The sequence below is a fragment of the Copadichromis virginalis genome, linkage group LG11, assembly GCF_057382275.1.
Source record: "Copadichromis virginalis isolate Kocher_CV1m ecotype Utaka linkage group LG11, C_Virginalis_male_GT1.1, whole genome shotgun sequence".
NCBI lineage: Eukaryota > Metazoa > Chordata > Actinopteri > Cichliformes > Cichlidae > Copadichromis > Copadichromis virginalis.
This window is the reverse complement of record NC_140628.1, coordinates 8,837,918-8,854,491: the sequence shown is the minus strand read 5'-3', so window position 1 is coordinate 8,854,491 and position 16,574 is coordinate 8,837,918. Positions and strand designations below refer to the sequence as shown.

At 41.1% G+C, this 16,574-nt stretch overlaps 2 protein-coding genes across 2 annotated transcripts in view; one reads left to right on the top strand and one right to left on the bottom strand.

The window, feature by feature from the left end:
• Positions 1 to 1,825: 1,825 nt before the first annotated feature.
• On the bottom strand, positions 1,826 to 5,784 carry LOC146698033 (transcriptional regulator ZNF706-like). The gene is made up of 3 exons (XM_085472974.1): positions 5,676 to 5,784; positions 4,617 to 4,765; positions 1,826 to 3,322 (listed from the first exon to the last, which is right to left on the bottom strand). The coding sequence occupies exons 2-3, from the start codon at positions 4,749 to 4,751 to the stop codon at positions 3,227 to 3,229; spliced, it is 231 nt and encodes a 76-aa protein (XP_085329100.1). The 5' UTR covers positions 4,752 to 4,765; positions 5,676 to 5,784; the 3' UTR covers positions 1,826 to 3,226.
• An 807-nt stretch (positions 5,785 to 6,591) lies between these two features.
• Positions 6,592 to 16,574, top strand: part of LOC146698031 (grainyhead-like protein 2 homolog) — a 27,409-nt gene continuing 17,426 nt past the window's right edge. Inside the window, exons 1-8 of the mRNA XM_085472967.1 lie at positions 6,592 to 6,831; positions 7,355 to 7,520; positions 7,600 to 7,713; positions 7,809 to 8,249; positions 8,400 to 8,455; positions 10,531 to 10,789; positions 10,879 to 10,990; positions 12,986 to 13,077. Of these exons, the coding sequence (XP_085329093.1) occupies positions 6,818 to 6,831; positions 7,355 to 7,520; positions 7,600 to 7,713; positions 7,809 to 8,249; positions 8,400 to 8,455; positions 10,531 to 10,789; positions 10,879 to 10,990; positions 12,986 to 13,077 (1,254 nt within the window). The 5' untranslated portion in view covers positions 6,592 to 6,817. The remainder of the gene's footprint in view (positions 6,832 to 7,354; positions 7,521 to 7,599; positions 7,714 to 7,808; positions 8,250 to 8,399; positions 8,456 to 10,530; positions 10,790 to 10,878; positions 10,991 to 12,985; positions 13,078 to 16,574) is intronic.

The following is a 16,574-nucleotide window of genomic DNA, read 5'->3' as shown; positions in this document are numbered from 1 at the left end:
TTGAAATTATATTTAACAAACTCTAACTTATATCACTTTAATGGCATTTCTACACATGTAGGAATGGCTATATTTTCTTCAATCAAAATGTGCTAACCTATGCATGAGCAATTGTGATATCATTGTGTAAAAAATTTATATCATACTATGAAATAACCCCAACATAAAATCAAGTCTTTTGCAGTCTCACATCTTGTATATGGTCTTTCGTGGTTGTAGTCAGGGAAGAGACAATGAGAAAAGCTGTTTTAAGGCCTTCTTCACAAAACCTGTTGGTCCAGCAGAACACCACTCTGACCCCACTATTTACTGTGCACCAGTCACAAGATAAGCTCCAGGCTTCCTCATCGGTGTATAAAGAGCCAGAGGTTGCCTGAAACAATTCACTCTGTAGATGTTACACTACAGTAAATCAATAAATAACCACTCTTAGAGGAAGCAAAGAGTGTGAACTATAATAGCCTTTTCAATTTTATAGCTCTAATATTCTGCTGACATTTTCCACCCTAATTACCAACAGGATGTGTGCATTAACAAGGAAGTATGAATACAAAAAAAACAAACAAACAAAAAAGCCCACCTGTGTACCAATTTATGTAACATTCCCATTAAGCAAGGAACTCATTATGCTTGTGCTACATTTCTGGTTCATAAATATAGAGATTTTACCATCAACAGTGCAGCTGAGCAGAAGATCTTTGACTCATAATGGGGTATGAGCCGAGAAGCTAATGAAACCAATTGCGCAGATTAAATTTGTTGGTGTTACCTGAAACAGATGGAAGAGCGGAGGCAGACGAAGAAATATACCAAAGAAATATATCAAACACACCAAATAGCCGGCAGGATTAAAATTGTAGAAACTGTCCAATCATGTTGATTGCCCATAATAACGAGGAAGGAATAACAGCTAAGAAAAGGATGAAGAGTGGAAAGGCAGCTGATCCAGATGACACACCTGTGGAGGGTTGGAGATGTCTAGAAGAAAGATCATTGGACTTTTTAACCAGATTGTTTACTACAGACGATGCCTGAAAAATGGGGAAGAAACGTGCTGGCAAAGTATGTAAGGGGTGGTGCAGGACAGGTATGAGGGCAGTGAGATAGTGGTGAGCTCATTCTTGTTTGCAAGGTCAGATTGGAGTCTCTGTGGACTATGACGTTTACACATGACTTTGTGATCTGTAGCGAGCATAGAGAGCAGGTGGACAAGCTGTTTTCTTCCACCTACTCGGCGGAGCATTCTTCTAGAGCGAATACGAGGGATACAGACAGAAAAGTGAAGTTCCAAGGAGTAGAGGTACTGACGATGGGTAAATATAAATACATGAGATGAACATTTTGAAGCAAAAGCGACACAAAAGAGATGAAGAAGAGAGTGTAGGGAGGGTGGGGTGAGTGTCAGAGGTGAAATGTTAAAGGGAATGTTTACAAGATGATAGGGAGACCTGCTATGATGTATGATTTTGAGACAGTGGCACTTACAGAAAGGCAGGAGGCCAAGTGATTGACCAGATTGGAAAAAATATGAAGGACATCTCAAGGTCAGATGGCTTGGACATGTACAGAAGACAGACGGTGGAGATACCGGACAAACAATACTGAATTTGGAGCTGTCTGTTAAGAGGAAGCCCACAGTAGGTCATGCAGATGGTTGGAGTAACAGAAAATGATGGAAGGAACAAGATGAGATGGAGCAGATGCTGTGGTGACCCCTAAGAGGAGCGGCAGAAAAAAAGAAGCTGAGCTTCCATTAAGTTTCCACCTACTGTAGGGGAACCTAAGGCAGAATTTAGCAACTTTCAAAGTTAAAAACACAACTTGGTAATATTAATATAAAATAACTTTATTCAAAGGCTATACATTACATTTTGTGGACAAAGATATGATTATTACAAAAAGTAAAAACATGGCTGGTTGTCAGTCCAGACTTTAGCAGTGTTACAATGTCAGTGGTTAATGACCAACAGGTCCAAATGTATTGAAAATAGTTCCTTCCAATGAATTAAAACTGTCTTTGCCTGCTATGATCAACTTATATAAAATAAGGTAAAGTAAGATGATGTACGGTGTAATTTAGTTTAGACTTTGCAGGTTCAGAGCTGAAACAAACCAAAGAGCACGAGACTGCACTTGGGATTGTTTTCACATACACCATAGAGATGACAGTGAGACAAGTTACACTGCAGAATACATACAATAGCTGTGCACAATTATGTCACATGTATTACTACAATGACCAACTCTGGGGACAGGAGTTCATTAGTGTTGTCATTTACAACACCCAGTGCAAACCTATTTTCAGTCGACATACCTCTTATAATAGGATCAAAGGTAAATATCCAGATGTTTACTGCAGCAGCAGAGTAGGAACATGGAAAGCTTTGCAGTGATCAGACGTGTAGTGCCCTGTCTGCAGAGCTTTTACAAATTTTGCACATGACAAAAACTTATTTGACACAAACAAAATTTGTTTCATGATAATCTGAGGGGTAAATGCAATGCACAATTTCAGCAACTGTGCAGGACAGTGCATTTGACACATTTTTCACTTCAACAACAATAGACTCATTAAAAAAAAATAATGGTACCAAGCCAAAAAATATATGTGTTTATATATATATATATATATAGATATATATAATCAGTGCAGATTAGAAGTAAATCTGAATCTAATAGAAAGAACACAGCATTAGTGGTTATGAATGTGACTTTGCAAGGACATTAATGAACTCTAGTCACATTCTGGATAACTATTATTTTGACATCAACCCTTCTGCATCACAAATCCATCTCAGTCAAAACCCATAATGGATTTCACATTACACTGGATTTGGCAGATAACTTCCAATTATCATCATCATCTTTGTTCATTTGAGCCAGTGCCAATTCATCTTGTATTCAAAGCTTGCTGTGAAACAGTGGGAGACCTGAGATGGTGGTGGAGCCCATGGACAAGCTAGTCTTGTGAGCATAACATTTTGAAATGATCAGATTTTGCAAATATTGCATACAATCAAAAGTGGAACACATACATTTATGCCAAGAGAGGGTAGCTGTCTTCAGTCCAATTGATTGTGTAAAATCCCTACATAAGCACACCCATACATCAGTTAATCATCATGAGCAATAACTGAAGCTGTACTGAAGATTATCTGAAACACCTCAAAATGTAGAAGCCTGTCCTGAGTTGGTTCCAACTGCCTTACAGAAAGAGGTTAATCCATTACGCCTCCACACCAACCAACTCTGGGGGCATTGGAGACTTTGGATGTTTGCTTTCAAAGTGCTGCTTAAAGGTCTTCGGGTCGGGCATTTGTGTCTGGTAAAGGAAAAAAAAAAAAAAAAGACGACATCAATGAGAATGACATCAGTTTACTCAGATATATCAGCAAAACCATAATATGAGACAAAAGGTGTTTCACAATATGATCTCGACTGGTTGGATATTAGATTACATTACAAACACCAGCTTGTTTAGTCATTGTTAAGGCTTTGAGCTGCTGCCGCTCTGTAATCGCTTGGATAAGTGATAAATGGCTAGAGGAAACACAGAAACTTATTTACAGGTAATACAGAAAGTCACGTTGCCTGGTGAGTTTTCCAGTTAAAACATGTAAACAGGATGTAGCATGACAGCTCATGTTTGACTTCAACCTGGTCAGTCAATCCAGGAGCAAACACAGACTGGTGAAGAGGAAAATCGCCTGGAGTTCTGACAAATTTCAAAAGCAGTCCGATTCTGGACAAGCACTGAAGAGAACATGACTGTGAAATGGTCTCAGAGACAGAAAATCTGTTTGTCCCACTGAATGCAGGTAAAATCAAAAACAAATTGCCTGCATTTGTCGCTTCATTCTTCCAGGAAGAGCAGAAGCTGATGTCATTTATGCTAAACATTGGGCAGTGCTGTGCCAACCGAGCAGCATTGCATGCCACCACCTGTGTGTCAGATGACGGCAGTGACAAGAAAAGCTGACCGTCCTTGGCACAGGTGTGAAAAGAGAAGCAAAAGGTGTATGAGGGTATTAGAAAGGGATTTTAACCACTTTCCATCACACCTTTCTAACAATCGTAGAGATGTAGTTGAAACTTGAAGGGGGGTGGGGGGGCTGTAAGATTACTATGACCTGTTAGCTTGGCATACTTTATCAATAAGCTGTCAATTATAAACCTGCACAAATCCATGCTGTCCAGGTAAAACAGCACTGGGATGAATCCAATCTCGGTTGTGATCTGCTTTCAGCTTGTGACTCACTTCTGTTCTACTCTTAATGTTTTATATTTGATTGTTTACAAAATATAAGAAATGCCAAGCAATTCTAACTCAGTCTAGGAAAGCTTACTGACCTAGACTTTACTGAAATGAGATCATACCTAGTAATCACATAACATGGTGAAGTTATTTAAGGTAGCTGGCTGGGAGGTATAACTTCCAACTTCAGTGTTACAGTGAAGTGTGAAATGAGATATGGTATAGGTATTGACTTAATCACATTGCAAACAATATGATCAAATCCACTGCAGTGATTTGCCAGCCTCCTGTGTAGTGAGTTCCATCCTAACTACATGGTTAAATGTTAGCTAATGCTGCTAATGTCAGCTTTAGCCCATACCCGACACACGGTGCATGTGTATACTAAAGCAGCCTTAGCTGCAGCCTTCTGGTCATGGCCTTTACTCTTCTTGATCTCTGCCTGCTTTTTGGCGTTTTTCTGCTGGGACTGGAACTTTTGGTGCCCACGGGCCATTTCTGATGTTCCACCTGCCAAAAATATACAACAATTTAATCAACACAGCACTAGCAAGAAGATGACAAGCCTCTAATACAATGACTTTAGGGAAGGTGAAGGGAAATGCAAGGCACCAAGGGAATAAAAGCCACACCATCCTGAAATGCAGAGAAGTGACAGCAGCTGAGGGTTTGGCTTAAGCACTATTAATTATTTACAGCTGAAGCATACCTGTCTCCTAACTTAACTAGACTTCAAAACGTGCAAGGCAGCAGCGGCTGTGAAACGCCGTTTGGAACTAGGCTAACTGTTGCTTTTTGGGTCACATGCATCAGGCAATTATCTCGGAAATTTCCCCAAAGAAAATCTAAATGCTCATTTTCAAAGTTATTATAGACAGACTATAAGATTTAGGTCAGTATTGTAGGGACTGTATGAACTCTGTTTCTGAGCGACATTTTTAAAGCCGAACTCGTTTACTATCATCAAACCAGAATCAGTCAGCTATTCGAATAATAAGCACGTCACAAAATAAGTGTTGATGTCTCTTTTCAGTTGCCACATTGCATTACCTTAATCAGCAAATATTTAAGTTAAAATATCGTCCACCACTGACCACCGTGGGTGATGTAAGGACAGTCCTCGCCATGCAGTGCCCATTCAAGGCTAACGTTATTTGAAAATGCTGCTTTAGTCTTAACAACTTCAACTACCGTTTTTCTCACTTCGGAGACATCTTGATAACACTAAAATAACTTTTTTTTTTTTTAGAAAAAAAATGTAACCATACATTTCTTTTCGTACTAATTCAGAGACACTAGCATTCAGTTAGCCGGTTGCTATCCGGTAGCTTGGATAATACATTGACACATACAATGAACACGACTTTAAGTAGACACTGAGCACTAAAACGTACTACTAGGCGTTTTGTAAATACCTTACCAGTTAAAAAAAGTACTTGTATCAGTGAAGACAATCACTAAACTGAAGCAGCACTACGCTGAGTCCTCTGGAACTCTCGCCTATCCCTGCCGTTTGGCGTCACCGCACTAGTGCGCATGCCCAAACCATGAACTATGATGCATTCAAAGATTTCCAGTAAACCCCAAATCATAACAGTTCTACACGAATCAAGTTGGGGGCTTTACTGACAGCACATGAAGGCTCCATCTTTCTTTACAGGAGGAACATTTCCCAGGAAGAAAAATTGGCGTAATAAAACGTAAAGTAGTTATTTAATCACAAAAATACATTTCCGAACGAAACAACAAGAATAGCAAAACACCTTTGAACTCAGCAAATGTATAACAGTTTTCCCTTCAAGGTGCAAGACAAATGCATGCCACAAGGTGTCGCGATACAACACGAAGGAACAGCCACCATAGTTTTCTCTTACGCCAATTAACAATTAAGATGATAGTCATAAGCTTTCGTAAAATACATTTTATGACACCGTTAATATCACCAATATAGCCAATTAAAATATCAAATTGAGTTGGAAGAGCGTGTGTTTTCGTTTTTTTCTGTTTTGCTGCTCACGGGCTTGTTTTTAAACACACACAGAACCCCACCAAAAAACAACACGTACATACAACAACGTACATTATATATAATTTAACGTTGGGCAGTCCACCTTTTACCTATTTTTCAAGACATGCCTTTCTGCTTTCCATTCACCAATGGGGAGCAGTCCTGTACTACGACGCTTAGAAGTATATCACCAATCACAGGGATAGCTTTCGTTTCCTCGTTTATCCTGCCTTAGGTGCTGTACTACCTCGGTCTTAATTGATCACCTTTTCCAAACAGAATACACCCCTGTCTCCATTTATACGGATTATTATCGATTTGTTTTGTTTTTGTTTGTTTGTTTTTAATATGGACATTTTCTTCTTACACTATGGGCATCGGGAAATGTGTTCGCGAGGATCCAGAGGATTTCATTGGCGGTTTTTAGTGAGACCTTAAATAGAGCCAGCCTTTCCCGGGCTCATTTTTGCAGTTTCCCACACAAACTTACCTGCACTAACTTGAAAGTCCAGTTTCTCTAGCAATCCTAGAAAACAGCAGGGACTTGAAGCAACATGGACCTGGACAGGTAAGAGAAAGTTTTAGCATCACTGATAATAACTTCTGTCAGTTTTAGTCCAGTTCCTTTTAGATATATTTTTGTCTTCTTGCTATCAGTAGATGTGCACTGGAGTCTATGCTATATAAACACCCCCAGGGACACAAATTACTAAACTAATATAATTTATTTTAGAATGAGTTAATTACCGTTCACGTACCTGCACATAAACGTTACTGGTTTCGTTTATGCTTTCATTATTATGAAAGATTTCACAAAAATTTGAAAATTAAGAACTACCACGATGTCAGACGAAATTTATCTTCATGCCAATATCTCTGAATGACTTCATTTCCACTGGTTCATTTTTAAAGATATACCAGCAAAAGTGGACTTAAATAAACATGCTCCACATGGAGCAGGCAATTTGAGTGAAGTCTGGTGAGAAACAGCCTGGGGCATTTTTAGTCGCTTGGCACTGGCTTCTGTTAATGAAAGAATGACTTTGTAGTAATAACATGCCTCTCTGTCTTTTCCCATCGGTCGTTCCCAGCAAAAGGCTGGTGGTGGTGGTACCAAACGAAGTGTCGGTGGCCCATCGCAAACCGCTCGGCAGTGAGGATGAGGCATGGAAAACCTTCCTGGAGAACCCACTGACAGAAGCCTCAAAGGCCATGATGAACATCAATGGAGATGAGGACAGTCCAGCAGCTCTAGGGGTGCTGTATGACTACTATAAGGTATGAAACAAAGAAGAATAAAGGATATTGCCACTTATAATTATCTGATTTATTTTAGGCATGGAAAATCTTCCTGGAGAACCCACTGACAGCTGCCTCAAAGGCCATGATGAACATCAATGGAGATGAGAACAGTCCAGCAGCTCTAGGGGTGCTGTATGACTACTATAAGGTATGAAACAAAGAATAATAAAGGACATTGCCACATACAATGATCTGATTTATTTTAGGTCTGAATTGCTTCTGGACTTGTCATAATCCTTTCAGGTTCCCAGAGAGAAGAGGTATACACCCAGTGCCATTAAGCCCACAGAGCCTTCTGCTCATGGGCACAGCAACTGCGGAAAGTTGGACATGGTGGGTCACCAGCTTCAAGCTATGGTGTCACTGCCTGTTAACCTCTCTTTAAACAACAGCACAACCACTGAGCACCAGCAGGGCTACAAATATGGAGCTGAAAGCCACGCAGGAGATTCTAGAGAAGGAGATGGTAAAGGTGGAGAGAATGGACCTCTTGCTCTGGTCAAGACAGAAAGCCAGGCCCCCATGCCACTTTCATTTTCTGGTGGCACCTGCCAAAAAGAGCCTAGAGACCAAATAAGGAGGCTGTATGAGCAAAGCTGTTATGATATGTCCCTCACTGGCTATTTGAAAGACGAACAGAGGAGCAGTCTGGACAGCACGTATGAGGAGCCAGTGGAAAAAGAGGTCAGACCTAATCTGAATAGAATTGTTGGTTGTTGCTATACAAGTTTTGTTGATACTGATAAGATTTTTTTTTTTATTTGATACAAACTCCTTTTTCATTATTATTTCTTTTTACATGAATAGTTTGCTCATTAGTATCTTCTTTTACAGATGTACCATAAAAATTCTTCCTCGGGAGTCGATGAATTTCACCACAGTCTACCAGCGTAAGTTTAAAAACATGGCGATACTACAAAAAATTAGAATAACATTTATGTGCACACATCTTATCCTGAGAGAAGAATGACTATGAATTTTAGGTGCTTTTTAAAAAAAAAATTGCCAACAAATCTCATGTGGGGAAAAAACATAAACACCGTTTAAGTTTCCCCATTTACTGTGATTGTTCTGTGAAGCTGCAACCACATTCATTGCATCACGAAGGGCATCCTGCGTAAAGCTATCAAATCAAAACATGCAAAACATTATAAACAAAATAAAACCTGTAAAGTCAGTCACAGTTTCCTTAACATGACACTGCAGGCGGAACTTATGGAACTATTTTCAGCATTGGATTAACCCTCATTCAGTGCTTTGGAAGAATGGTGTATGTGGGGGTTTAAGTCTAAAGAAACTGCAATGTGTGTTTTTTAAGGTTAACCAGGGTTTCGGTGTGTTTCAATGAATCTATGCGGCCCAGACACACACTCACTGGCCACGCTGTTTGGTACAAAATGCAATGCAATGTTCAATTGCTTGTTAACACAATATGATCTGATCAGCCAATCACTTGGCAGCAACTGGATGCATTCAGACAAGCAGACATGGTCAAGATGAATTGCTGAAGTTCAAGTTAAGCATCAGAATGAAGAAGAAAGGTGATTTAAGTGACAGAGGTTGGAGGAGAATGGCTAGACTGCCTTGAAATGATAGGAAGGCAGCAGTAACTCAAATAACCACTTGTTCCAAAAAAGAAGAGCATCTCTGAACACACAACACACTGAACTGTGGTTCAGTGTGCTGTGGCTACAGCTGCTCTGCCCGCTAAGAAGAAGACAGTAGGAATCAAAATCGGACAATAGAGGATTGGAAAAAACATTGCGTGGTTGGATGATTTTGATGATTTTGGCTCCAATAGGTGGATGGTTAAGACCTAATTTAAACAACATGAAAGCATGGATCCATCCTGCACTGAATCAACGGTTCAGGCTGGTGGTGGTGTGACGGCGTGGGAGATATTTTCTTTGCACTGCAGATGCCTTAGTGCCAACAGTGTCGCTTACACTCCACAGCACTACCTGAGTGTTGTTGCTGTCTACCTCCATCCCTTTGACCACAGTGTACCAACTTCTCATGGCTGCTTCCTGCAGGATAATGATGTCAAAAAACTCAAAGCATCTCAAAGCGGCTTCTTGAACATGGCAATGAGTTCACTGTACTCGTGTCCGCAATTATCAGATCTCAATCCAGTGGAGCAACTTTGGGTAGAACTGGAGATGTTCATCGTGGATGTGCAGCCCCGGAAATCACGGCATGTCATGGCAATGTGGAAAAAAAAGTCTCTGAGGAAATTTTCCAGCACTTTGTTTAATCTACACTATGAAGAATTAACACAGTTCTGAAAGCAAAAGGGACACTAGTAATAAAGTTTTTGTTGAGTGTATGTTGGGCTCAAGTTTGTTTAGAGTCATAAGTGTCTTTAAAGAGTTCCTCGCAATCTTCTTATCTGCTCATTTCACCCCCCACGATTAAAATGTTGATTTAAGTATTTACCTCTGGACAGTAATGTGTTTAGTATGTCAAAGGTGATGCTGACTATCTGCTGTTGCTTGACCTCTTTTACTGAGTCACATACACCAGCATTGATCTGCTCTTCTAGAGTGAAAGTTTTAAAGTTTTAACAAGTTCCTCCATTTGGCTGTGATTGCTTTAATTTGATAATATGACAGGAATAGAGTTTTTCTAGTGCACAAGCATCAACTTAAAGAGTTTTTCTAAAATGAAAGAAGCTGGTATATAATTTGATTTTTAGATTAGGATGTCCTTCATTTTAAAAGATTGTCTTAAGTCATTAATTTTTATCAAATATTAATATTGTCAAGGATTGCAAGAGTTCAATGACTGTAGTCCAGTTTCCTTATTGGCACACACAGGATTTAGACTTCAAAGCCTAAACTATATATTAGGAAGAGTGTATAAGGCTATATTTAATAACATTCAGTTTTATATTTTACTTTCACCTGTCATTGTTTTAGTAGTCATCTTACCAATGGCAGTTATGGAGCCCATTATGTCCTTACAGTGACAGCTTCCGGTACAACCTGGAGGCCACGTTATCTCTCCGGCCACGCCAAGGAGAAGGACCCATGGCCTACTTGAACCGCGGCCAGTTCTACCCTTTGACGCTCTCTGCGGCCGGCTTCAGATCATCCCTGCATCAGCCCAGAGGGAAAGTCGGAGTGACTGGAGTGACATCATCCCATGGAGCTGATAGGAGTCTATCCAGGAGTGATCAGTGCACCGTGGGAGGCTCTGAGCTGCCACAGAACAGTATTGTACAGGTGAGTGAGGGAAGATGGAGGAGGCTGAGGACTTGATCACTCAGTAGTGTGAAATATTTGACCTTATTCTACTTCATATTTTCCTGTAGAGTGTTATCATGGTTGTCTTTGGGGACGACAAGGGCAGAGATGAGCAGCTGAAGAATTGGAAATACTGGCACTCAAGGCAGCACACTGCCAAGCAGAGAGTGCTGGACATCGGTAAGACGTTCTGTCCTCACTACCTGTACAATAATGGTGTAGATGGGGACTACTAGATATTTTCACCTAAACCTCACAAAACCATTTAAGGAGAGACTAAGTAGGTGGCAGTCTTACAGGAGGCTCCAGGAGAATCCTGTCACATATCCAGAGCTGAAACCTGATATAATTTGAATAACAGTCAAGCCTGAATTCCCACAGGAGTGCTGTGGAAAGACGCTTATGGGTCTATGTTTGCATAGACGTTAACAGGAGAAATAGGTGGGGGCTTGGATTGTAGCCATATCATGTGCGTTCAGCAAAAGACGTGCCCCAGCCTGTGGCTTAAAACCGAAAGGAATGAACCAGGTGTCATAAACTCTGGTGAATTTTCATGGCAAGTATTGGCATGAACTTGCCACAGACAAGGTGGGAGAGTGAAAATAAGGCAGTGTATTTGGAGTTAATGGTGGAGTGTTGTGAACTGTTGAAAATATGAGATAATGAAATAGACATGCTGCCTGTAATGGGATTTAAAGACAAAATGCTACTGTAGGAGAGAAACGGTGGAATGTTAACTGTTATTGTTGTTCTGACTCAGAGGGAGCAGTTTCCTAGTTTGGGAAATGATCACTGCCTCAACCACTTACTAAATAAGTATACTGTATGTCTTTATGAGTTCTTGGATCAGTATGAACAATCAAAAATTTAGTTGACACTCAGTCAGGGAACAAATTATTTGAACCTCTACTGATTTTGTAGCTTTGCCCACTAACAAAGAAAAGATAAGTCTATAGTTTCAGCAGTAGGTTTATTTGAACAGTGAGAGACAGAACAATAATAAAAAAGAAATAAATTCAGATTTTCATGAATGAAATAAGTATTTGCTCACCATCAATCAGCAAGATTTCTGGCTCCCAGGTATATTTTATCCAGGTAACGAGCTGACATTGGGAGCCTTCTTAATTTGTTACCTGTATAAAAGATAACTGTCCATAGAAGCAATCAATCCATCCAGATTCCAAACTCTGCACCATAGCCAGGACCAAAGAGCTTTCTGAGGATGTCAGGAACGAGACTGTGGAGCTACACAAGGCTGGAATGGGCTACAAGACCATCGCCAAGCAGCTGGGGGAGAAGGTGACGACCGTTGGTGCGATTATTCGCAGATGGAAGAACCATAAAATAACTGCCAATCTCCCTCGGTCCGGAGCTCCACGCAAGAGCTCACCTCATCGAGTTTCAGTGATAATGAGAACACTGTGGAACCAACCCAGAACTACTCGGGAGGAACTTGTCAATGATCTCAAGGCAGCTGGAAACCCAGTCACCAAGAAAACAGTTGGAAAGAACATGTACAGACCACTGAACATCTCAATGATTCAGAGGAGGACTGGGTAAAGTGTTGTGGTCAGATGAGACCTATTTGGCATCAACTTAACTCGCCATGTTTTAGGAGAAAGAATGTGGCTTACGACTCCAAGAACACCGTCCCCGCCATCAAACATGGAGGTGGAAACATTATGCTTTGGGGGTGTTTTTTCTGCCAAAGGGACTGGATCAAAGGAGGAGAGATGGGGACACGTACTGTCTTGGGTGAGAACCTCCTTCCCTCAGCCAGGACATTGAAAATGGGGTGGGTGGGTATTCCAGCATGACAATGATCCAAAACACGAAAGGCAACAAAGGATTGGCTCAAGAAGAGGCATGTTAAGGTCTTGGAGTGGTCGAGTCAGTGTCCAGACCTTAATCCTATAGAAAATCTGTGGAGGTAGCTGAAGGTTCCAGTTGCCAAACATGAGGCATGAAACATTAATGACTTGGAGAGGATCTGCGAAGAGGAGGGTCTCTCTCTCTCTATTATATAGCAAGATACAAAGATAAATGTATAGTTGTTTTTGTTATGCAACTATGTTTTGAAAAATTCATACACAAAAAAGAAAATGTGCCTCCAGACAGGCAAAATGTTAACAGATCTGACGCCAAACTTCTCCTGTTTCCTCCGTTTGCCTTCAGCTGACTACAAGGAGAGCTTCAACATCGGGAACGTGGAGGAAATTGCCTACAATGCTGTGTCTTTCACATGGGATGTCAGTGAAGAAGCCAAGGTGAGGGGGGGGGCTGTATGTGTCACACCATGGAAGCTGAACAGGTCAGACGACGTAAACTCTTAGCCCTGTGTGGGGAGGATTGCTTAATAAAAGCGCAAGTTTTTGTCTTTAGGACTCCTGGTCTGTGCTGAACCGCGTCAGTGGACTGTTTATACCTCATACTCTCACTCTAGTTGAGGGATCGTATGACTGGCCCCGATGACGGGAGGCGTGTCTCCTGCTTTGTGTCAGGTTATTTGGGGCTGCAGAGACGCCGGGTACAGGGCAACAAACCCTTGAAAACAACCCTGCTCAGGTTTCTACGCAGTGACGTCGGTTAGTTGGATGAAGACAAATTGCACACAGCGTGTAAACACACTAAAGAATGAGTCCACCCTAAGGTGTTTTGAGCCCTGGGGCTCCCATTCAGCTCCAGTTTTAATGGGAACTTCTCAAACTGCCTCGCTGACAGACGGGTAATTGCCGTTTTGCTGGTTTGTGGATAAATATTTACTGTGTGGCGCACACGCTTTTCACAAACCGTAATTGCTTTAAATGTGTGTTCAGGCGGTACTGTGACGGTACTGCATCGAGCGGTGTGTGTGATTGTACACCTGACCACAATCGTGTACCACTGTGTACCATTAGTCTTACAGAAAGGGAAGTGACTGTCTCGGATGGCACCTTTTATTATTAGTAGTTAAATCACTTTTATGTCAGGCTACATACTACAGGTGCAAAATTAGAGGAATCTTAGTCCTTTTAATGTGAGTGAAACTCAAGGAAGTCCCTGTGAGGTTGAACTTTTCTCTCAAGCTCTGGCCAAAATTCCATGGTAGCACCTTCATGCATGTTAAATAAAAAAATAATGTAACCAGCATGTTTGGATTTTTGCCAGTATGTATATTCAAAGCATGGATGATCCTGTAGTCTGGCCTCTTGTTTAGAGGTGGTAGGTATTTTGAAAGTGAGAGCACTGAGGATTTAGCTTTTAACTGTGACGATATCCTCCCTTCGTCATCATTCACAGTTTGTAATAATCCCTTCTTCTGGGTTTTGCATATGATCTGCTTTGTCTAATGAATACAATTTGTCCTACTAAATATCAATTAGGTCATTAGAAGCACTGATTACACTGTGTGGCTGTGCTGTAAGATGTGAGCCAAGTGGTTCTCACCCTTTCTGCTGCACTCTGACTCACAAGCCTCCAGTATGAGGCCAGACCCCACCCCCCAGGGGAAATGAGGTGGAAAAGGTTGAGGACAAAACAATAGGGTTACTGTGAGGAAATGTGAAGCCTCGTGTCACTCCTATAATCTTTTTTTTTCTTTTTAGAAACGTAGCTCTCCACTGCTAATTTGACACCAGTTTAGATTAAATAAATATATCTATACTTTTTTTATTTGGTGGACACGTTATGTTTTGTTTCTGCATGCTTTGGCTGTTGCCAGGTAACAGTTGGCAACCTCCTTGTAACAGAGTGTGAAATGTGTTGGTTTGGGCGGGAGATGAGTGGCTTCCTGCTGCACACAACTCTTGTTTTCGTGTTTGTTTGTGCTGGTTGAGCGGATGGCACTAAACAGCCACTCTGCAGTGCCCTTGTGAACTTTGTTTCCACCCCCCCCCCCCCCCCTTTTTAGGAAGGTACGCTTACACATGCGGCAAGCGCAAACACAACAAGCCTCCCACGCACACATACACACGCTGCTAGCAGCAATGCGTCCAGCGCTTGTGGAGAAAATTGAAATGGCTTGGGTCTGTGGAGGTGTGGATTTGTGGAGGTGTGTAGGAGGCTCATTTGTGCTCCAGGCTTTTCCAGCAATCAGCCCTCACCTCTGCAGGTTCAGACACGATGCTGTTGATGCTGCGTAGTGGGAAAATTGGTGTTTAGCCGCAGTTATGAATCCACTGTGATCAGTCTCTGCCGACCTGTTGCTGAAGCTGCCCGTCCTGTTTAGCTGGGAGATTCATGTGGAAATTCTGTCCGTTTGGATGATTTGGCACCAATCATGAGAATCTGTTCCATTGTGCAATTAAATGTGTTAAGATAATGACATGTATTATTGCTTAAAGAGCACACTAAATGATTAAAATAGTGATAGGATGGTGCTGTTACTTGGGTGACATTTTGTGAATTCTTTTCACAAGCTTTTAATAACCTGCAGATCTGCAGCTATGCCCAATTACTTTAGCTCTGGGAAAGAGGAATGGGTGGAGAAGAGCCATATATTTCTGAAATCTGGGACACTCGCGGTTCTGAAACAATATTAAACAGTTGATTTCTTTATATAAAATCCCACATTCTTGTACCTCTGTGTCTTTGAAGTGTTTTTACTTGACACATGCGAATTTGAAGGAGGCTTATGAGTTGTTGTGGCCTGTGAACTGCTGCTGTTGTGATTCATGGATCCTCTAAACTTTCTATCATTACCACACAGTTTGTGAGTCAGATACAGCTTCATTAGAAAACATATTGACTAATAACGGGCTCTTATGGTTAAACTAATGCAGGAATACCTTTTAGTTAATAGCAAGTTGCTGTTTATTGCTTTACAGGTGTTTACAAAAGTGAAATGGAATTCTGTAACAAAGATTTTCTTATTTGAAATGCACCATTTTTATGCCTGCCTCTTTAGGGACCCCTCCCTAAGATCCCACATTGTTCTGATTGGCCAGTTTCTGGAAACTTTGGTGCAGCAGCTAGTGCCCATAAGCTGTGCGGCATGTACTTTATGCTCTGCTTGTAGAAGTTGATTATATTGAAATTTGTATTCAACCTGACATCAACTCAGGACTATAATAGAAAGAATATGTTCTAAATAGAATACCCATGCTGGTATGAGGCCTGACTTGCTGGCCATTTTATTATTATTAGCATATCTCTTTCATTGCTATACAGATAATACCCAGTTATATCTATCTATGACAACAGCCAGATGACAAAAATCAATTGATGAAAGTACAGGCTGGCTTGTCTAAAAGACATAAAGACCCATATGTCCTGTAATTTTTTTCTCTCAATTTCAGACAAAACTGAGGTTGTTATATTTGGCCCTAAAAATTGTGCCTAATTGGTAGGGGTGCAACGATACTCGTATCGATATTGAACCGTTCGATACAGTGCTTTCGGTTCGGTATGCATATGTATCAAACAATACAAAATAAATTTTTAATTTATTTTATCAACTTTCCTTCTGACGATGCTGTCTGTGTTGAGCGCTCAGTGGATCTGCGCTCGACAGTGCAGCTTAGGCGGAGTAGTCGAACGCAGATTCACTGAGACAGAAGTTAAGCTCTCCTTGCAACATGGCAAATTGAACCTCCCCCACCCTCATTCAGATCTGGCGTTTGGAACTATTTTGGGTTTCATGTGACGTATGACCCTGAAGGTAAGCGCCATGGACTAAAGTAAAACAGTATATTGGATGTGCCACGCAATGCTCAATTACATGGGTGGGAGCTAGTGTGTTAGCGCAGTTAGCTCGTTAACGTGTTGGCCGTCCAGCCCCGGGCCA

Coding starts and splice junctions, on each gene's coding strand:
- LOC146698033 (XM_085472974.1), bottom strand. CDS start 4,751: ATGGCCCGTGGGCACCAAAAGTTCCAGTCCCAGCAGAAAAACGCCAAA. Junction 3,323..4,616: donor ACACATGCACCGTGTGTCGG/GTATGGGCTAAA, acceptor TTCCTTTACCAG/ACACAAATGCCCGACCCGAA.